At 41.1% G+C, this 20,321-nt stretch overlaps 1 protein-coding gene across 2 annotated transcripts in view; it reads left to right on the forward strand.

Moving 5' to 3' along the window:
• The window catches only part of TUBGCP5 (tubulin gamma complex component 5), a 119,506-nt gene that overhangs the window by 61,367 nt on the left and 37,818 nt on the right, over positions 1-20,321 (forward strand). The window contains exons 8-13 of one of the 2 annotated variants that reach the window (XM_081103198.1): positions 1,483-1,572; positions 7,402-7,495; positions 8,014-8,260; positions 11,029-11,231; positions 18,638-18,753; positions 20,018-20,286. In XM_081103198.1, the coding sequence (XP_080959324.1) occupies positions 1,483-1,572; positions 7,402-7,495; positions 8,014-8,260; positions 11,029-11,231; positions 18,638-18,753; positions 20,018-20,286 (1,019 nt within the window). The remainder of the gene's footprint in view (positions 1-1,482; positions 1,573-7,401; positions 7,496-8,013; positions 8,261-11,028; positions 11,232-18,637; positions 18,754-20,017; positions 20,287-20,321) is intronic. The other variant, XM_081103199.1, reaches the window with a different exon arrangement.

A 20,321-nucleotide genomic window follows, 5' to 3' on the forward strand; every position in this document is an offset into this window, starting at 1 on the left:
ATGTTTCTCTTTCATCGATGTTTCTAACTCTCTATCTCTCTCCCTTCCTCTCTGTAAAAAATCAATAAAATATATTAAAAAAAAAAAAAAAAAAGAAGAGTCCGCAAAGCGTTTTGTGCTTCCCATGTAGCTGTGCACGAGGAGCTGGCCATGTGTGGAAGAGGTGTGGGTGTGGACCTTCCTGGATTCCTGGAGCAGTTCACTACCACTATGGGAGAGAGGAGTTTTTTATAGAGCTTAATTCACCCTGATCATGTGCAACACCCTCATTCACAAATATCCAGCTTACCCTGAGGGAGACCCAGACACTCTCACCACAGGTTTGTACATCTTCTTGCCATTCACTGAGACAGAAATCCATTCTCTGGCTGAATAAGAAGTGTGGCCAGCCCTAGCTGATGTGGCTCAGTTGGTTGAGCGTCATCCCATGCACTGAAAGGTCATAGGTTCCATTTCCGGTCAAGGCACATGTGCCCAGGTTGTGGGCTCAATCTCTAGTCAGTGTGCATGCAGGAGGCAGCCAATTGATGTTTCTCTCTCTCTCTCTCTCTCTCTCTCTCTCTCTCTCTCTCTCCCCCCCCTTCCCCCCCCCCTCCCCTTCCTCTCTCTAAGCATGTCCTCAGGTGAGGTAAATAAATAAATAGATTTATGAGTAAAATAAATAACAATGAATTCAAAAAGAAGAAGCTTGGCTAGTGCCTGTGTAACAGACTAGCAGAGAAATGTTCTATTAGCACATAGCCTGAGGCTGACCTCTGCTCCCTCTGTTCCCTGGAAGAAGGAAGTCTGAACGCTATTTGTGTGGACCTTGAAGATTTTAAATTGCAGCATCAGGCTGGCTGGTGAAATAAAAAGTTTAGGCTTTTCCAAATTCTTTTGGAAAATAAATTTTTTAAAACACTTTTATGTCAATAAAAGTACGATTGCCATTTTGACCAAAAAAACCCACAAATGATACATACTTTAAATATTCATGTGGGCCCTATACAATCAGCAGTAAACATAACAATTGGGATTGCTCTGAAAGTGCTTTTTCAGGAGTATTTTAGTTGATTTGTGAAAATGAATATGGGAGGCCATTTACAGTTTGTATCATGTTTACTTGTTTATTGATCACTGGTTAAATTACCACTAAATTTCATATATTCTTTGAGAGGTAGTTTTATTTTATTTATTTATTTATTTATTTATTTATTTATTTATTTTTAAAATATATTTTATTGATTTTTTACAGAGAGGAAGGGAGAGAGATAGAGAGTTAGAAACATCGATGAGAGAGAAACATCGATCAGCTGCCTCCTGCACATCTCCTACTGGGGATATGCCCACAACCCAGGTACATGCCCTTGACCGGAATCGAACCTGGTACCTTTCAGTCCGCAGGCCAACGCTCTATCCACTGAGCCAAACCGGTTTCGGCGAGAGGTAGTTTTATTAAATGAGAAACTTTTTCATTAACATTTGCTGTTTGCTTTCTAATAGGGACCAGCACTTGTACAGCAGTGACCCGTTATATGTTCCAGGTGACAGAGTTTTTGTTACTGAGACACAGGTTATTCGGGAAACCCTATGGTGAGTCCTGTTCACCCAGTTAATAGAAGACTTTATTAGTGAGAAGCAAAATGTTCATTTTTAAAGAAAAGTGTTCAGGATTTTTTCATCTGTTACTTAGAAACAGGCCATTCGGTATGAATCCTAAAGAGTCCCCAGTGGGCACCTGAACTGAGGAAGCCCACAGTGCATTTTCAGCCATGGAGATGATGGTTTTGATGTATTTACTTCTTTTTTATTTTGAATAGCTTACTATCTGATTTCATTAGGTTAAGCTATCACTTTTCTAATATCTGAGTTCAAAGCAAGGTTGCTAGTTTGCTGCTTACCGCTTGTAATAGGCAGAGTATATCAGTGAAAGTTAGCCTGTGCCTCATACCTGCGAACCAGGAATCTAAGAAATCAGATTGTGTCACACAAAATGGAGGTGAAAAGCTCAGCATGTAGCGGTTGTCACTACAGAGATCTCCAGTTCTGGTCCCTTCTGCAGAAAGGGTAATGTTGACCTTCTAAAAGCAGGAAGAGCTCAAAAATTATAGGGGAGAAACCAAGATGGCGGCATAGGTAAACACCGGAGTTTGTTGCCTCGAACAACCACTTCAAAAATACAGCTAAAAGACAGAACGGACATCATCCAGAACCACCGGAAGGCAGGCTGAGTGGAAATTCTACAACTGGGAGGAAAGAGTAAAACATACTGAGACTCAGAGGAGGCGCAGTGCTGAAGTAAAATACTAAGGTGCAGAGTGCATGCGGAGCGGGCTGGCGGCTGAGGGTGTGGTTGTTGTTTTCAATCGGGAGGGAGTCTCAGACTCTGAGCTCCAGCTCCGGGCGAGTCTCTAGGAACCCAGACTCATACGGGAGAAGCGGGACTGTCTGGCATCGCTCAGAACCCTAGGGCAGCTTTCTCTCTGTGGGGCTTGCAGCAATTACTGGGACACTGAGAAGCAGAGCCTCTGAGGGCAAGACTGAGAGCAGCCATAATTGCTAACCCCACCCTATTGATCCCGTGGGACCCGCCCCGCCCAAGCCCTGCAGGGAGACTTTTGCTGGATAGCCTCAGGCAAAGGCTAGATTAGCACCTCCCTATAGATCCAGGAGCCAGGAAGCCCAGAGGTCAGAGTGGGACCATCCAGTTTGCAGCTCTGTGGAACCATAAAAGACACACTCAGGGGGAAGACTCAGTGAGCATCAAAGCCCCATTGAAGCAAGTCTAGCCCCAGAGGGGCGTCTCCAGCACAGAAGTTCTCCCACTGCAGACACAGCTGATTCTCACAGCCAATTGGCCTGGAGGTCAATTCCTCACAGTGATAACTACAACAATCAAGGCTTAATTACAACAAGACTGTGCACAAAGCCCACAAGGGGGTGCACCAAGAGTGTCTACCTCAGGTAATTGGGACACTTAGCACAGAAAGGAACTCTATCGACACAGCGAAGCATAAAAAATGCCGAGACAAAGAAACAGGACACAAACGACAGAATTGGAGGAAAGCAAACTGCTGGATATAGAGTTCAAAACCACACATTTAAGGTCTTTAAAGAACTGTCTAGAAGCCACCGATAAACTTAATAAGGCCCTCGAAAAGACTGGTGAGACCGCCGATAAATGTAGTGAGATTTTCAAGAAATCTAATGAGACCCTCGATGTTGTGATAAAGGACCAACTAGAAATTAAGCATACACTGACTGAAATAAAGAACATTATACAGACTCCCAACAGCAGACCAGAGGAGCGCAAGAATCAAGTCAATGATTTGAAATGCGAGGAAGCAAAAATCACCCAACCGGAAAAGCAAAATGAAAAAAGAATCCAAAAATGCGAGGATAGTGTAAGGAGCCTCTGGGACAGCTTCAAGCATACCAACATCCGAATTATAGGTGTGCCAGAAGATGAGAGAGAGCAAGATATTGAAAACCTATTTGAAGAAATAATGACAGAAAACTTCCCCTACCTGGTGAAAGAAATAGACTTACAAGTCCAGGAAGCGCAGAGAACCCCAAACAAAAGGAATCCAAAGAGGACCACACCAAGACACATCATCATTAAAATGCCAAGAGGAAAAGACAAAGAGAGAATCTTAAAAGCAGCAAGAGAAAGAAACTCAGTTACCTACAAGGGAATACCCATACGACTGTCAGCTGATTTCTCAACAGAAACTTTGCAGGCCAGAAGGGAGTGGCAAGAAATATTCAAAGTGATGAATGCCAAGAACCTACAACCAAGACTACTTTATCCAGCAAAACTATCATTCAGAAGTGCAGGCCAGATATAGAGCTTCACAGATAAGAAAAAGCTAAAGGAGTTCATCACCACCAAACCAGTATTATATGAAATGCTGAAAGGTATCCTTTAAGAAGAGGAAGAGGAAGAAAAAGGTAAAGATACAAATTATGAACAACAAATACACATCTATTAACAAGTGAATCTAAAAATCAAGGGAATAAATAATCTGATGAACAGTATGAACTGGCGATTGTAATAGAATCAGGGACATAGAAAGGGAATGGACTATTCTTGGGCGGGGGGGAAGGGGTGTGAGGTGAGGGAAGAGATTGTACAATAATCATGCACCTATGGATGAGGATAGTGGGTGGGGAGTGAGGGCGGAGGGTGGGGTGGGAACTGGGTGGAGGGGAGTTATGGTGGGAAAAAAGAGTCACTAATGTAATAATCTGAACAATAAAGATTTAATTAAAAAAATAAAAATTAAATAAAAGCAGGAATAGTTGTTGGACCATCTCCTCTGGGAGGAAGGGCTTTGATAATACTGTTTTGAGAAACCAAGATGGCGGCATAGGTAAACACCGGAAATTGCTGCCTCCCACAACAAATATAAAAATACAACTAACAGACAAAAACGGATATCATCCAGAACCACAGGAAGGATGGCTGAGTGGAAATTCTACAACTAGAAGGAAAGAGAAAAGCACACTGAGACTCAGAGGAGGTGCGGAAAGAAAGTGCAGAGGTACGGAGGCACACCCAGCAAGGGCTGGCAACTAGGATGCGGCTGTCTTTTTAAATCGGGAGGGAGTCACAAGCCCCTGACTGCTCTGAACTCCAGTTCCGGGTGAGTCTCTGGGGACCCAGACTCATACAGGGAGAAACTGGACTGTCCGGCAGCGGGCAGAACTCGGAACTTGATGGCGGCTTTCTCTCAGAGGTGTTTGCAGCGATTCCCGGACACTGAGACGCGGGGCCCCATAGGGCAGGGCTGAGGATCAGCCATAGCTGCATGCTCCACCCTGTTCATTCCCTGAGACCCCGCCCCACCCAAGCTGCAGCAGAGGCTTTTGCATATGAATGACCTGGCCCTTTGCAATGTAAAATTTCCTAACAAACTGCAGCTGGGCCAGTCAGACCCAGAACTTCCAAGAGAATGCCCAAGGCCCCACAGCAGCTTGCATTGCTTCACAGCTAGACCTCATTTGGGCACCTTCAAACCCCAAACAAGGAAGGGGAATCTGCAGATCTCTCCGTTGCTCCTGCTGGGTAGCCTCAGGCAGAGGCTAAATTAGCACCTCCTTAGATCCAAGAGCCAGTGTACCCAGTGGTCAGAGTGGGACCATCCGATTACAACTCCTCAAATCCATAAGGGACACACTCAGGGGGCAGACTCAGTGAGCACCAAAGCCCCACTGAAGCAAGTCTTGCCTCATAAGGGTGTCTTCAGCACAGAAGTTCTCCCACTGTAGACACAGCTGACTCTCACAGCCAGTTGGCCTGGAGGTCAATTCCTCACAGTGATACCTACAACAATCAACGCTTAACTACAACAAGACTGTGTACAAAGCCCACAAAGGGGTTAACCAAGAGTGTCCACCTCAGGTCATTGGAGAGGCTGAGCCACTGGTCCCTATAGGACACCTAGCACACAAAGCCACTCTACCAACACAGGGAAGCATTAAAAATACAGAGACAAAGAAACAGGTCACAAATGACAGAAATAGAGGAAAGCAAGTGAGTGGATATAGAGTTCAAAACCACACTTTTAAGGTTTTTCAAGAACTTTCTAGAAACCGCCGATAAATTTAGTAAGACCCTCCAAAAGTCTGGTGAGCGACCACCGGTAAATGTAGTGAGACCCTCAAGAAATCTAGTGAGACCCTCGAGGTTATGAAAAAGGACCAACTAGAAATTAAGCATACACTGACTGAAATAAAGGATATTATGCAGAGTTCCAACGGCAGACTAGAGGATCGCAAGAATCAAGTCAAAGATTTGAAATACGAAGAAGCAAAAACACCCAACCGGAAAAGCAAAAAGAAAAAGGAATCTAAAAATATGAAGATAGTGTAAGGAGCCTCTGGGACAACTTTAAGCAAACCAACATCCAAATTATGGGGGTGCCAGAAGAAGAGAGAGAGCAAGATATTGAAAACCTATTTGAAGAAATAATGACAGAAAACTTCCCCTTCCTGGTGATAGAAATAGACTTACAAGTCCAGGAAGCGCAGAGAACCCCAAACAAAAGGAATCCAAAGAGGACCACACCAAGACACATCATAATTAAAATGCCAAGAGCAAAAGACAAAGAGAGAATCTTAAAAGCAACAAAAGAAGACAGTCAATTACCTACAAGGGAGTACCCATACGACTGTCAACTGATATCTCAACAGAAACTTTGCAGGCCAGAAGGGAGTGGCAAGAAATATTCAAAGTGATGAATGCCAAGAACCTACAACCAAGATTTCTTTATCCAGCAAAGCAATCATTCAGAATTGAAGGCCAGATATAGAGCTTCACAGATAAGGAAAAGCTAAAGGAGTTCATCACCACCAAACCAGTATTATATGAATTGCTGAAAGGTATCCTTTAAGAAGAGGAAGAATAAAAAGGTAAAGATACAAATTATGAATAACAAATATGCATCTATCAACAAGTGAATCTGAAAATCAAGTGAGTAATCTGATGAACTGGTGATTATAATAGAATCAGGGGCATAGAAAGGGAGTGGACTGACAATTCTTGTGGGGGGGGGGAATGGGTGAGGGGGATGCGGGAAGAGACTGGACAAAAATCGTGCACCTATGGATGAGGACAGTGGGTGGGGAGTGAGGGAGGAGGGTGGGGTTGTAACTGTGTGGAGGGGAGTTATAGGGGGAAAAAAGAGGAGCAACTGTAATAATCTGAACAATAAAGATTTAATTTTTAAAAAAAGATTTAAAAAAACCACTGTTTTGAACTTCTCTCTAAGATAATATTGAGATTATCTTGAGTGATAAGGTAATCGGATTAAGAGATTAATGTGTTCTGTTTTCCAGTTATCTGACCTCTGCCTCAACTGCTCAATTTTGAGTCTTTTGTTAAAATGTCTTATCACTACTGTAGTGCAGGGCTGGGGAACATCCTGTCTGCAGGCCACATAAGGCCTGAGAAATCATTCCCTCTGGCCCCACCTAGGCATTAGGGGAGAGCTAATTAAATGTTTGACCAGCCCTAACCGGTTTAGCTCAGTTGATAGAGTGTCGGCTTGAGGACTCAAGGGTCCCAGGTTCAATTCTGGTCAAGGACATGTACCTTGGTTGCGGGCACATCCCCAGTAGGGAGTGTGCCGGAGGCAGCTGATTGATGTTTCTCTCTCATCAGTGTTTCCAACTCTCTATCCCTCTCCTTCTCTGTAAAAAAATCAATAAAATATATATATAAAAAAAATAAAAATTAAATTTAAAAAAATAAATGTTTGACCAAATAGAACAGGCTAATGTTTAAGTTGGTAATTACATATGGCCAAAAATGATGTTATAAATATTGAAATGGTTCCTGGCAGAAGGAAGGTTGCCCACCCTGCAGGAGTGAATATTTTTCTAGACTAAAATACACTCATTTTTTTTATTTCATTTCAGGTTACTTTCAGGGGTCAAAAAGCTCTTTATATTTCAGTTGATAGATGGGAAGGTAAATGTGAGAAACAATGTAATAGTGACCCATTTGACACATGTAAGTGATTTGTATTTATTATAGTTTCAATTAAATGATAGGATTTATTTAGCTCATCTTTATATAACTAGAACATTTTTCATTATTAAAAATAACTACTAAATATATTTAAGATCTAAAAGGCAAATTAAGTTGTACATCTTAACAGTGCTTAGAGAATTCTTTAGTATTGTTTGTGATATTACATTTAGTTTTAATTTGTGTTTTCTCTTTTTTATTCGTCATTGTGTATTGGGAAAGCTGCATACTGTAATTTTGTTGTTGTTGTTGCCTGTAGTGCATTTGCCAGAAATGTGTTTTTAAAAAGTAGAAGCCATAATTCTATATTCTGTAGAAATTAATGCTCACAGTATCCTTTGAGTCTAAATATTTGCTTTATTAGTTTGTCATCTCCTCAGCATAGTGTTCAAAACAGTCATGAAAGAAATATTTTACAGTGAGGGGGATATGAATTTGAGTACTTACAGAGACTGACTTTAATAATTGCAGTTTTTAATTCTCATTTCATCTGACCACAGAGCTGTTTGCGATCAGTGCTGGAGCAGATAGCAGCGTATGGCCAGGTTGTGTTCCGACTCCAGGAGTTCATCGATGAAGTCATGGGGCACAGCTCCGAGCATACGCTTCCTGGGAATGGATCCATCCTTAAGAAGCTGACGGAAGCTCCCTTTCGAACTTACCAGGCTTTCATGTGGGCCCTATACAAATACTTTATTACTTTCAAAGAAGAACTTACAGAAATTGAGAAGTGTATCATCAATAACGGTATTGAAATGTTCTTCCCTTTGACACACAACATACTTTGAATGCCATTTAGGTTGTTAATTGATATAAAGTTTGAAAATTACATGGCAAATAATTGTTATGAGTACTTTCATTTTTTAAATTATTTTAAATTTATATTTTAAGCTGTTCATATCTTTAAAAATACAAACAGTAACAAAAGACTGTGAAAACTTTTCCTCCTGCTCCAATTGTCCAGATGAGTACTCAGTTCCTCTCCCTAGAGGCAGCCAAGTGATCAGTGTCTGGTACACCCTCCCTGAGAGAACTTAAATACATGTAGTCAATGCCTGTTCATATATGCATACCTAGATGTCTATGAACTGCCCCCTTCAAATGATTTCTTATTTAAATTTTTAGGATTGCTACCTTATGCCCAGTCAGCATGGCTCAGTGGTTGAGCATCGACCTATGAACCAGGAGATCACGTTTCGATTCCCGGTCAGGGCACATGACTAGGTTGTGGGCTTGATCCCCATTAAGGGGAGTGTAGGAGGCATCCAATCAATGATTCTCTCTCATCATTGATGTTTCTATCTCTCTCCCCCTCCCTTCCTCTCTCTGAAATAAAAAATATATATTTTAAAAAAGATTACTACCTTATCTATATATGTCCTATATAATAAAAGAGAAACATGTAAATTCACCGTCCTTCTGCTACACTCACCAGCCAATCAGGCGTGAGTATGCAAATTAACCCAACAAAGATGACAGGTTAATTTGCATACACAGGTGCCAGGCAGAGACCAGAGCAGGAGAGCCTGCGGCTTGTGGGGATGTGGCTCCCTCGGTCGTTCCCAGCAGCGTGGGGAGCACCAGGAATTCTGGGAATAGTAGTTCTGGTGGCAGCCCCAGGGCCGGAAGCGGAAGCCCAGAGCGCGGGGAGCACCATGAATGCTGGGAATCGTAGTTCTGGTGGCAGACAGATCTCCTAGACACTAGAGCAAAGTGAGCCTGGAGCAAGTTACTGTTGCGGTGGGGGATGGAGGGAAAACAAAGGTGAGAGACATAAGCAAAATCAGAGTGCCTAGGAAAAATTATGGGGAAGATATCCTAAAACTTACAGGAAATCTTCACCAATGAAGCAAAGAAAAAAAAATGCCTCTATTGTTCTGTGAGCTACAAACCAAACTGAGTTGGATTCTCAGACAGTTCACTCATATGATTGCAAAGACAGACAGAAACTCCCGGATTGGTGAGGGCTCCCAGATTGGAGAGGGTGCAGGTCGGGCTGAGGGACCCCCCCACAGCCCCCAGTGCACGAATGTTGTGCACTGGGCCTCTAGTATATATATAAAAGCCTAAGCAACTGGCCAACCATTCAACCAATAGCTATGATGCGCACTGACCACCAGAGGGCAGACGCTCAATGCAGGAGCTGCTGAACTGTGACTTGGCAGCTGTGGTTCGCAGGTGACGCACTAGGAACCAGAGAGGAGGGAGCCCAATTCCGGTCTGCATCACCCAAGAACTGCCCTCGCAATCTGGGACCCCTTGGGGGATGTCGGAGAGCCAGTTTCGGCCCCATCCCAACAGGCCAGGCCGAGGGATCCCACTTGTGCATGAATCCATGCACTGGGCCTCTAGTAAGTATATAAAGAGCCTCCTCATTTTTATTTTTTATTTTTTTAATATATAGATTTGAGAGAGAGAGAGAGAGAGAGAGGAAGGGAAAGAGAAGAACATTGATTTGTTCCACCCATCCATGCATTTGTTGGTTGCTTCTTGTATATGCCCTGACTGGAGATCGAACCCGCAACCTTGGTGTATCAGAACAATGCTCTAACCAACTGAGCTACTAGCCAAGGCCCCTTTTGGTGGACATTTAGGTTGTTTCTGATCTTTTGCTATTGCTAACTACTGCAGTGATAACCTCTTATGTATAATTCACAGTGCACGTGTGCAGCAAGTTATCTATAGCATAAATTCTTAACACATTGCAGACAGATCATGAGAATTCTCATGTTTTCATATTACACAGTGTTTTACAAATTATCATACTTATAGTCTTGCCAACAGTGTGTTATCAAACTTTTTGATACCAATATGACAGGTGTGAAATGGTGACCCAGTGTTGGTTTCCTTCTCAACTTTTATTTACAACTACTGCACAGGGTAGTGCTGAGTCCTGTGTTCCCATCACCCCACGTCCTCAATGGGTTACATAACTACAGTCTGTTACCAAACCAGGAAATTGACATGGCATATTGATTAACCAATCTACAGACCTGATGTGGGTTTCACCAGTTTGCAGATACTTGCTTTTTTGTTGGGAGCGGGGAGGAGCTAGTAATACCTGTGTGCAGTCGGCAACATTTTGTCGCATGTGTAGATTCACATAATCACCTTCATGTTTGGGACTCAGAGTTGTGCCATCCCCATAAAGGGACTTGCTCTTTCTCCCCCTCTGTAGTCAGTCACCCCACCATCCCCTCACTGAAATAGTATCCCATTGTAGTCTGGAATTTTTTTCCCACAATGTAGTTTTAGTTTGTATTCTTTTATTACAAGTGAGATTGAGTATCTTTCTATATGTTTAGGAATCACTTGTGTTTCTGTCAGTTCCTTTATACATTATTTTTCTGCTTTTTTTTCTCCCTTTAGGAAATAATTTCTTTAGGAAAATGAATCCTTTGTGATACAAGATGAAAATCCAGCATCCTCTGTTGGCTCTGCCTTTCCATAATGGCTGAACACATTTGAAAGCATATTTTTCCTGGCTAATGAGTTTGATTTCTTGATATTTGCAGATACGACAATAACTCTTGCCATAGTAGTGGACAAGTTGTCGCCTCGACTGGCTCAGCTGAAGGTTCTACACAAAGTCTTTAGCACTGGCATAGCAGAAGTCCCACCGGACACTCGGAATGTCGTGCGGGCATCTCACCTGCTTAACACCCTGTACAAGGCCATTCTTGAATATGACGATGTTGGAGAAGCCTCTGAGCAAACCGTACGTGGGCCCTCATCTAGTCTAAAGTGTGTGGCTCTATCCTGCCAGCTAAGGGAGTGGTGCACAGCTTTCACAGCTTTTGTAAAAACAGTGCTTAAGTCATGCTGTGCCAGACAACTTGTGCAGGGTTTTTAAATTAGCTTCTAAGTTATAGTTGCCATGATCACCAAAAGGATGAGGAAAGGACAAAGCAAAACATAAAACAAGATGTGAAAAATACCTAGCTAAATTACATAGATATTTGCAATAACCATTTTTTTTTTATCTTTATTGTTGAAAGTATTACATGTCCCCTTTTTTCCCTCATTGACCCCACCAGCCCACCTCGGCCCCTCATCCCAGGCCTTCACCACCCTATTGTCTATGTTAATGGGCCATGCATATATGCATACAAGGTCCTTGGTTGATTACCTCCCACTCACCCAGCCCCACCACCTTACCTCTGAGATTCCTCAGTCTGTTCCATGCTTCCATGTCTCTATATCCACTCCATTCATCACTTTATTTTATTACATTCCACATGTGAGTGACATCATGTGATAATTGTCTTTCTCTGACTGACCTATTTCGCTTAGCATAATACTCTCCAGGTCCCTCCATGCTGTCTCAAAAGATAAGAGATCCTTCTTTTTTACTGCTGCATAGTATTCCATGGTATAAGTGTACTACAGCTTTTTTATCCACTCACCTACTGATGGGCACTTGGGCTGTTTCCAGATCTTCGCTATTGTAAATTGTGTTGCTATGAACATCGGGGTGCATACATTCTTTCTGATTGGTGTTTTGGGTTTCTTAGGATATATTTCTAAAAGTAAGATCACTGAGTCAAATGGCAGTTCCATATTCAATTTTTTGAGGAAACTCCATACTGTTTTCCATAATGGCTGCACCAGTCTGCATTCCCACCAGCAGTGCACTAGGGTTCCCTTTTCTCCGCATCCTCGCCAGCACTTGTCATTTGTTGATTTGTTGAAGATAGCCATTCTGACAGGAGTGAGGTGATACCTCATTGTCGTTTTAATTTGCATCTCTCTGATGATCAGTGACTTTGAGCATGTTTTCATATGTCTCTTGGCTGTCTGTATGTCCACTTTGGAGAGGTGTCTATTTAGATCCTTTGCCAATTTTTTTATTGGATTGTTTGTCTTCCTTTTGTTAAGTTGTGAGTTCCTTATATATTTTGGATATTAACCCTTTATCAAATGTATCATTGCCAAATATGTTCTCCCATACAGTGGGCTCTCTTTTCATTTTGTTGATGGTTTCTTTTGCTGTGCAGAAGCTTTTTATTTTGATGTAGTCCCATTTGTTTATTTTCTCCTTAGTTTCTTTTGTCCTAGGAGGTGTATTAATAAACATATTGCTACAAGAGATGTCTGAGATTTGGCTGCCTATGGTTTCTTTTGGGATTTTTATGGTTTCACTACATACATTTAAGTCCTGTATCCATTTTGAGTTTATTCTTGTGTATGGTGTGAATTGGTGGTCTAGTTTCATTTTTTTGCATGTATCTTTCCAATTTTCCCAACACCATTTATTGAAAAGACTGTCTTGACGTCATTGTATGCGCTTGTCTCCTTTGTCAAATATTGAGTGTAATGGCTTGGGTCAATTTCTGGGGTCTCTGTTCTATTCCATTGATCTGTATGCCTGTTTTGTGTCAGTACCAGGCTCTTTGGAGCACAGGAGCTTTAGAGCAGCGGTTATCAACCTGTGGGTCGCGACCCCTTTAGGGGTCAAACAACCCTTTCACAGGGGTCACCTAAGACCATCAGAAAACACATATGTACTTACATATTGTTTTTGTGATTAATCACTATGCTTTAATTATGTTCAATTTGTAACAATGAAAATACATCCTGCATATCAGATATTTACATTACGATTCATAAGAGTAGCAAAATTACAGTTATGAAGTAGCAACGAAAATAATTTTTTGGTTGGGGGTCACCACAACATGAGGAACTGTATTAAAGGGTCGCGGCATTAGAAAGGTTGAGAACGACTGCTTTAGAGTAAACTTGAAATCTGGTGTTGTGATTCCTCCAATTTTGTTCTTTCTGAAGATTGCTGCAGCTATTTGAGATCTTTTTTAGTTTCATATAAATGTTTGAAGTGTTTATTCTAGATCTGTGAAATATGCTGTTGTTATTTTAATAGGGATTGCATTGAATCTGTAGATTACCGTGTATAGTATGGACATTTTAATGTTAATTCTACCAGTCCATGAACACAGTATATTCTTCCACTTGTTTATATCTTCTCTGTCTCTTTTTTCAATATACTGTAGATTTCTGAGTACAGGTCTTTTACCTCCTTGGTTAAGTTTATTCCTAAGTACCTTAATTTTTTTTGTTGCGATGGTAAATGGGATTGTTTGTTTAGTTTCTCTTTCTGGAAATTCATTATTGGTGTATAAAAAAGGCATCAATTTGGGGGTGTTGGTTTTGTATCCTGCTACATTGCCAAATTCATTTATTAAATGTAGTACTTTTTTGGTGGAGTCTTTAGGGTTTTCTATGTCCAATATCATATCATGAGATTTTCACTTCTTCCTTTACAATTTGGATGCCTTTATTTCTTCTTGTCTGATTATTGTGGCTAGGACTTCCAGTGCTATGTTGAATAAGAGTGGTGAAAGTGGGTATCCCTGGAATAAATGCCACTTGGTCATGGTGTATGATCTTTCTAATGTAATGCTGGATCCAATTTGCTAACATTTTGTTGAGGATTTTAGCATCTAGGATTATCAGGGATATTGGCCTGTAATTCTCTTCCTTTGTAGTGTCTTTATCTGGTTTTGGAATTAAGATTATGCTGGCCTCATAAAAAGTGTTTGGAAGTGTTCCTTCCTCTTGGATTTTCTGAAATAGTTTGAGGACGATAGTTATTAGATCTTCTTTGAATGTTTGGTAAAACTCCCCTGTGAAGCATCCGGACTTAAATTGTTTGCTGGGAGTTTTTTTATTACTGCTTCTATTTCCTCAGTTGTTATTGGCCTATTCAAGTTTTCTGATTCTTCCTGATTCGGTTTTAGGAGAATGTATTTTTCTGGGAATTTCTCCATTTCATCCACATTGTCCAGCTTGTTGGCATTTAGTTGTTCGCTTATAATTATTTGTATTTCTTTGGTGTCAGTGTTTACTTTACTACTTTCATTTCTGATTTTATTTATTTGAGTCCTCGCTCTTTGTTTCTTGATGAGTCTGCGAACAGTTCATCAATCTTGGTTATCTTTTCAAAGAACCAGCTCTTTTTTTCATTTATTTTTTTTTTTGTATTTTTTTTTTAGTCTCTATATAATTTACTTATGCTCTAATAGTTATTATAACCTTCCTCCTATTTACTCTGGGCATTATTATTCTCTTTATAATTCTTTAAGTTGTCGGGGTTAAATAGTTAATTATTAATATTTCTTGTTTTTTGAGGTATGCTTGTAATGCTATGAACTTCTCTCTCAGGACTGCTTTTTCTGTGTCTCAGAGGTTTTTGTTTGTTGGGTGTTCCCAGGAAGTTTTTTATTTCTTTGCTGATCTCATTGGCAACCCATTCATTGTTTAATAACATGCTATTTAGCCTCCATGTGTTTGAATGTTTGGGGGTGTTTTTTACTGTAGTTGATTTGTAATTTCATTCCACTGTGATCTGAGAAGATGTTTGATATGATTTTAATCTTCTTGAACTTGTAGAGACTTGTTTTGGGTCCTAACATGTGGTCTATCTTTGTGAATGATCCATGTGCACTTGAGAAGAGTGTATTCTGCTGCTTTGGGATGAAATGTTCTATAAATGTCAATTCAATCCATCTGATCCAGTGTGTCCTTTAGAGTCACTGTTTGCTTGTTAATTTTTTGTCTGGAAGATCTATCCAGTGAAGTCAGTGGGGTGTTAAAGTCCCCTACTATGACTGTATTGTTGTCAGTCTCTTCCTTAAAGTCCTCTAGAAGTTTTTTTTATGTATTTTGGTGCTTATATATTGAGTGCATATATGTTTACCAAGGTTATATCCTCCTGTTGTATCAGTCCCTTTAGTATCATGTAGTGACCTTTGTTGTCTCTTGTGATGGCCTTCATTTTGAGTTTATTTTTTCAGATATGAGTATTGCTACCCCCGCTATTTTTGTTTGTTTCCATTTGCATGAAAAATTTTTTCTATTCCTTCACTCTAGTCCTGTGTCAGTCTTTTGTTCTGAGGTGGGCCTCTTGTAGACAGCATATAGTTGGGTCATGTTTTTTTTATCCATGTTTTTTCAGCTACCCAATGTCTTTTGATTGGAGCACTTAATTCATTTACATTTAAGGTTATCATGATAGATACTTATTTATTGCCATTTAAATTCTGTATGCCTAGATTTCTATTTCTTCTTCTCATAGCAGTCTCTTTAGCATTTCTTGTAATGCTGTCTTGGTGGTGATGAACTCCTTTAGCCTTTTTTTGTCTGGGAAGCTCTTTATTTCACCATTTATTTTGAGTGATATACTTGATGGATGTAGTAATCTTGGTTTCAGATCCTTGCTTTCCATTACCTTGAGTACTTCATGCAATTTTCTTTTGGCCTATAGAGTTTCTGAAGAGAGATCAGCTGACAGCCTTATACGGCAGCTCCTTTGTAGGTATCAAATTGCTTTTCTCTTACTGCCTTTAAAATTCTCTCTTTGTCTTTAATTTGGCATCTTCATTGTGATGTGTTTGGGCATGGTCCTGTTTGGGTTCTTTTTTCTTGGGATTCTCTGTGGCTCCTGAGCTTGTGTGACTTTTTCCTTTACCAAGCTAGTGAAGTTTTCTGCCATTATTTCTTCAAACATATTATCTGTTCCTTGCTCCCTTTCTTTCCCTTTTGGCACACCTATCATGCAAATATTGTTGCATTTCATGTTGTCCCACAGCTCCCTTAAGCTGTCCCCCCTGTATTTTGTTTTTTCTCTTTTTGGTTCTCTGATTGAGTGATTTTTTCTTTCCTGTCTTCTAAGTCACTGATCTGATACTCAGCTTTTGCTAGTCTGCTGTGTATTCTTTCCAATGTCTTCTATGTCATACTTTATTTACACTTGTTCTTTTTTTCATAATTACTATATCTTTTCTCATGCTGTTGAGCATCTTTGCCATTATTCTGAACTCTGTATCAGGTAAGTTTCTTATCTACATCTCATTTATCTCTTCTGGAGAATTTCTCTTATTCTTTCATTTGGGGATTGTTTTTCTGACCCCCTAGTTTGGCTGCCTGTTAAGGTTTGTGACTATGTATGAGGAACATCTGCTACTCCTCTACGCTTCTCAGTCTCTTGGTCAGGACAGTGTCAGATGCTATTTCTGACTAGTTAGATTAGACAAAGATGCAAAGCCTTCAGAGACTCTCCACTGCCTGCAGACTAATTGAGTTCAGTCTTGAGTAGCCATCAGTTAGTCGTCCAGAGGTGGGGCGAGAGGTTTCCCAACAGGGTGGGGCAGTTGCTTCTGCCTGGAGACTTATTGTTATTCTCAGTCTCATAATGGACCTCATAAACTCCACACATAGGGCATGGTGTTTTCCAATAGTGTGGATCAGCTGTCTTCCCTCCAAGCAAAACTGCCTGAATTGCAAAGGTTTGCTGCGAACAATGTCCTCTGCAGCATGAGGGAATGACCTAGCTTCACCCCATAACAAAGAAACAGAATTTCCGGAGGATGAGGCCCAGAAATCAGGATTTTAAAAAGATTCCCAGGTGATTGTAATGTGCAGCCAAGGTTGAGAACCACTTATCTACACTGAGTGGCCAGATTATTATGTCCACCTGACGTTTGTAGGCAAATTAGCCGAACACTGCATCATATGGGATATGGAAGCCGAAGGCCTGTTTGAACACCTTTGCTGTCTGCAGTTACCAAGATAAAACATCTCCAATTTGCACAGGAACACAAGGATTGGATAGTCAAGCATTGGAAAAAAGTCATGTGGTCCAATGAATCACATTTCCAGTTGCATCATGCAGATGGCAGAGTGAGAATTTGGCAGAAACAGCATGAAAGCATGCACCCCGCATGCATGAGTACAACCCTTCAAGCTGGTGGGGGCAGTGTTATGGTTTGGGGCATGTTTTCCTGGCATGATTTGGGCCCTTTAATTCGTGTGGAACAACGTCTGAATAGCACAACCTACCTAAGTATCGTTGCTGATCAAGTTCATCCTATCATGTTGCTGGCGTATCCCAATGGAGATGGCTTCTTCCAACAAGACAATGCGCCATGCCACGGTGCTCGTATTGTGCAGACTGGTTTCAAGAACATGAGGGAGACTTTACCTTGCTTAGGTGGCCCCACAATCACCAGATCTCAATCCAATTGAGCATTTGTGGGACGAAGTTAAAAGAGGCATCAGGCATGGTGTCAGATTCCTCACATCACCTTTCACCATCTCGTGGAGTCAATGCAAAGAAGAATCACCGCAGTATTGAAGGCAAAAGATGGTCCAACGAAGTACTGATGGGGTGGTCATAATAATCTGACCACTCAGTGTATTAACCCGGAGGTCTTAGTTCAGTTCCCGGTCAGAGTACTTGCCTGTGTTCTGGGCTCAATCCCTAGTCAGGGGCATGCAAGAAGCAGCCAATCAATTGTTCTTTCTCATCATGATGTTTCTGTTTCTCTCTCCCTCTTCCTTCCTCTCTGAAATTTTAAAAAATATATTTTAAAAAAATGCTAATCTATGATATCAGGCACCTAGAGCATTCAGATTCATAGAAAGAGAAAGTAGGATGGTGGTACATATTTTAGGTATATTTCCTAGTTTGTTGGTGTACTGTTTTCTCAACATTTTCGTGCTGCAGTTTAGTCCAAAGGCACTTAATTTCTTTCTGCTATGCAATTTTTTTTTAAAATATATTTTTATTGATTTTTTACAGAGAGGAAAGGAGAGAGATAGAGAGTCAGAAACATCGATGAGAGAGAAACATCGATCAGCCGCCTCCTGCACATCCCCCACCGGGGATGTGCCCGCAACCCAGGTACATGCCCTTGACCGGAATCGAACCTGGGACCCTTCAGTCCGCAGGCCGACGCTCTATCCACTGAGCCAAACCGGTCTCGGCTGCTATGCAATTTTTTGGTATAGTAGAATGAAATCATTTCCTCATTCTTAATGGACATCTTGCTAATTGCACCATTTAGGTAGGGAAACTGTATCCCTATCGTCCCTGGCTAACCATCACTCTCAGGAGGGTCCTAGGATGGACTAGAGATATGTACTCATCTCACATATAGGTGAGTTTTTTTGGTCAGGATCTTATAACATGTTTTTAATTTTTAATTTTTTGTTTCAAACAATAGAAATCTGGTAATTATTTAAAAAGGTGTTTCAGAAATGTTTGCAACTCATTTCATGCAGAGATGAGAGTGCTGTAAGTGTGGGCTGTGCACGCTGTCTCCACAGGTCTCACTGCTTTTCTCTCTCTGGGTGGAAACCGTGAGGCCATACCTACAGATTGTGGACGAGTGGATTGTGCACGGCCACCTATGCGACTGCGCCCGGGAATTCATCATCCAGAGGTAACTGCGGCAATCACAGGTTCATGGGTATAGGCGTCATCTTTTGTCTTGTGTTAGAATCACCTGCGTCCATTCGAGTAGAAGACATTGAGTCCCAGCCCCAAAATATATTTTTCCAAGTTTATGTCAGTTCACAGCTTTTCTTTGCAAATCATATTTTTGAGTGATAGTGTGTTCATGAAGGGCTGGTCTGGTAAAACGCACACTGCTTTTCATACAATGAGTTCAGGTAACAACCAATAGGCTTCAGTCATTCCAATATAAGTCATCAGTAAGACAAAAGTGTGACAATATTACAGAATTGGCCTCTAATATATTTATTTCTCCAAATTAGCTACCCTGCAATTAATTGTTTTTTCCAAATAGAATCTGCCATGTGGAACCGTCCGCATCTCAACTTTGAAGTTGTGCACTGTTTAAGTTTGATTGACAGCTGTCCATGTACCTGGGCAAACAGAGCAGCTGTGATTCCGCAGAGTTCTGGAATGGTGGCCCTGTTTCCAGTGCTAGATAAAGGAGCCAGCCTTTCCTCAAGTCAATCTCATGTCCCTTCTGTTCTGTTTCATCTTTCTTGACAATTTTTGTAAAAATGGGATTCTGACTATTCTTAGATGGTGATGAGTATCTATCATTTCATTATTAAAAGCAGTCCAGCCTTAGCTGTTTTGGCTCAGTAAATAGAGCATTGGCCTGCAGACTGAAGAGTCCTGGGTTCGATTCCGGTTAAGGGCCCGTACCTCCATTGCAGGCTTCCAGCTCTGGTCTGAGGGCCTGCAGGAGGCAACCAATTGATGTGTCTCTCTCACATTAGTGTATCTCTCTGTCTCTCCCACATCAGTGTTTCTCTCTGTCTCTCCCCTCTCCCTTCCATTTTCTCTAAAAATCAGTGGAAAATATATCCTTGGGCGAGTATTTAAAAAAATCAAAAACAGTCCAGTTAAGAATCTATGTGGGGAAAAAGATGTGGAATCTGAAGATTACCCTCAGAGGAGATGAACAAATTCATCATAGTTTGTTTAATTCCAATTCAAGAAACTTCCTACTTAGTTAGATTTTACCTCAGTTTTTCAGTGTATTTATTCACTTTTCCATGTTAAACTGAAGTCAGATAAAATATCCCCTGTTATTCATGGACATTGCTTCGTTTTAGCAATAATTGCTGTTACTGTGTTTTGGAATGTCTGGATGATATGACTAAGCTTGAACACATATACTGTTGTTTTGGGGGGGAAATTAACATTTAAATTATTTTGCATCTCTATAGAAACAAAAATGTTCCAGTAAATCACAGAGACTTTTGGTATGCGACGTACACGCTGTACAGTATATCAGAAAAGACAGAAAATGAAGAAAAAATGAGTGATAATGCCAGTGCAAGTTCTGGCAGTGACCAGGGGCCCTCCAGCCGACAGCACACCATGGTGTCCTTCCTCAGACCCGTCCTGAAGCAGATCATCATGGCTGGAAAGTCCATGCAGCTGCTCAAACACCTGCAGGTTGGGGACAGCACCATGTGCCAGGCCACAGCCAGAGGTGGGACCCTTTCCTTGTGCCTCTCCCATAGCATT

This window comes from Myotis nattereri (genome assembly GCF_964212035.1).
Source record: "Myotis nattereri genome assembly, chromosome: 12".
Lineage (NCBI taxonomy): Eukaryota > Metazoa > Chordata > Mammalia > Chiroptera > Vespertilionidae > Myotis > Myotis nattereri.